The 1,624-nt window shown below is 43.2% G+C and overlaps 1 protein-coding gene across 1 annotated transcript in view; it reads right to left on the bottom strand.

The window, feature by feature from the left end:
- Positions 1–294: 294 nt before the first annotated feature.
- LOC115970371 overlaps positions 295–1,624 on the bottom strand; it is a 2,372-nt gene continuing 1,042 nt past the window's right edge. Inside the window, exons 2-5 of the mRNA XM_031090010.1 lie at positions 1,504–1,588; positions 1,219–1,395; positions 541–915; positions 295–442 (exon numbers count right to left, since the gene is read on the bottom strand). Of these exons, the coding sequence (XP_030945870.1) occupies positions 295–442; positions 541–915; positions 1,219–1,395; positions 1,504–1,588 (785 nt within the window). The remainder of the gene's footprint in view (positions 443–540; positions 916–1,218; positions 1,396–1,503; positions 1,589–1,624) is intronic.

The following is a 1,624-nucleotide window of genomic DNA, read 5'->3' as shown; positions in this document are numbered from 1 at the left end:
CGCAACCAGATTAGAGAGACCACCCAAGCAAAAAGATCAAATCTCTTACTTCGTTGGTGTGCCAACTTGATTACGCTCAGGAAGCTTGAACACGAACTGGAAGCTGAGATCAATTCGGGAAATAACACTTGCCAGACCAAAGACAACTGTGGACACGTCCACAATGCATGAAGTGTGTCCTCAGGTCCCTGATTACATTAAGTGCATGTAGTCTCTATCAATAACATCCTCTTTGTCAAATTCACCTTGGTAGGCAAAGAGTCAGACCCCACTCGCCACATGAGGAGTTTAATCCTATTTGGAAATTGGAACTTGTAGCTTCCAAATGGCATTCCACGTACTCTTCAACTCATTTACAAAGGTCACATTAACTGCTGGCTCGTTGACTTCATCCAACTCCATAAGCAATTTATACCCCGACTTCACCGAGTAAACCCCATCTCTGCAACTAGGCCAAATAATCATGTCCCTTCTGCTTGAAAAACTAAGGGGAATGGCTTTGATAATAGAGGCTTCCTCCGGTATAAACAATCTATCCACCTCATCCCCTCTCCATTGCATAGCTCATGGTCAATAAGAATGTAGACCGTGGCATCCGGGGCAATATCCACTATAGGAGAGGTGATGCCACCATGGTCACAACCTGGAAGCCATTTGTCTTGATAGATCCGGACTAAAGAACCATCTCCAATCCTCCACTTCATACCCCTTCTAATAACATCACGCCCCTTAAGGATGCTTTTCCATGCATAAGAACCCACATTCTCCCTAACATCAAAGATTGACCCGTTTGGATAATATTTGGCTTTGAAAAATCTAGAATATAGTGAATCATGGTCGGAAGCCAATCTCCATACTTGTTTAGCCAACAAAGCAACATTGAACTTCTCCAACTCACGGAAACCCATACCACCCCTATTTTTTGGCTTACATAGCTTTTGCCACTTAACCCAATGAACCTTTCTTCTCTCCCCTTGTTAACCCCACCAAAATTTACGTATCATAACTTTAATCTCATTACAAAGAGTTGTAGGTAGTTTGAAACAGCTCATTGAGTAAGCCGGTATAGCTTGGACCGCAGCTTTTAAGAGAACCTCCCTACCAGCTTGCGAAAGTAATTTTTCCTTCCACCCCTTTATTTTGGACCACACCCTCTCCTTAATGTAAATGAGGCTAGCTTTTTTGCCCCGCCCCACAAAGAAGGGGAGACCCAAATACCTCTCATACTGCTTGACCTCCGACACACCCAGCATTGTAATAATATCCTCTTGCATCGCCTGAGGGACATTTTTACTAAAAAATAGAGTAGTTTTTGATCTGTTTAGCTGTTGCCCAAAAGCTTCCTCATAAGCCACAAGGATCTGTTGGATAGCCTGGCACTCTTGATTAGTAGCCCTGCAAAATAAGAGACTATCATCTGCAAAAAACAGGTGAGTAAGTCATGGCCCATTTCTGCAGATAGATAACCCTCTAAGATTTCCTAAAGCAGCCTGTTTTATCAACCTATGAAGGCCTTCAGTGCAGAGGAGAAACAGATAAGGAGTGAGAGGATCCCCTTGTCTAATACCTCTACTAGGATGAATGGTACCTGTAGGCTCCCCATTGATCAACAGAGAATAAGAAA

Source organism: Quercus lobata, chromosome 12 (assembly GCF_001633185.2).
Source record: "Quercus lobata isolate SW786 chromosome 12, ValleyOak3.0 Primary Assembly, whole genome shotgun sequence".
NCBI classification, from domain to species: domain Eukaryota; kingdom Viridiplantae; phylum Streptophyta; class Magnoliopsida; order Fagales; family Fagaceae; genus Quercus; species Quercus lobata.
Note: the sequence above shows the minus strand (reverse complement) of the source record. Positions and strands in the feature narration are given on the sequence as shown.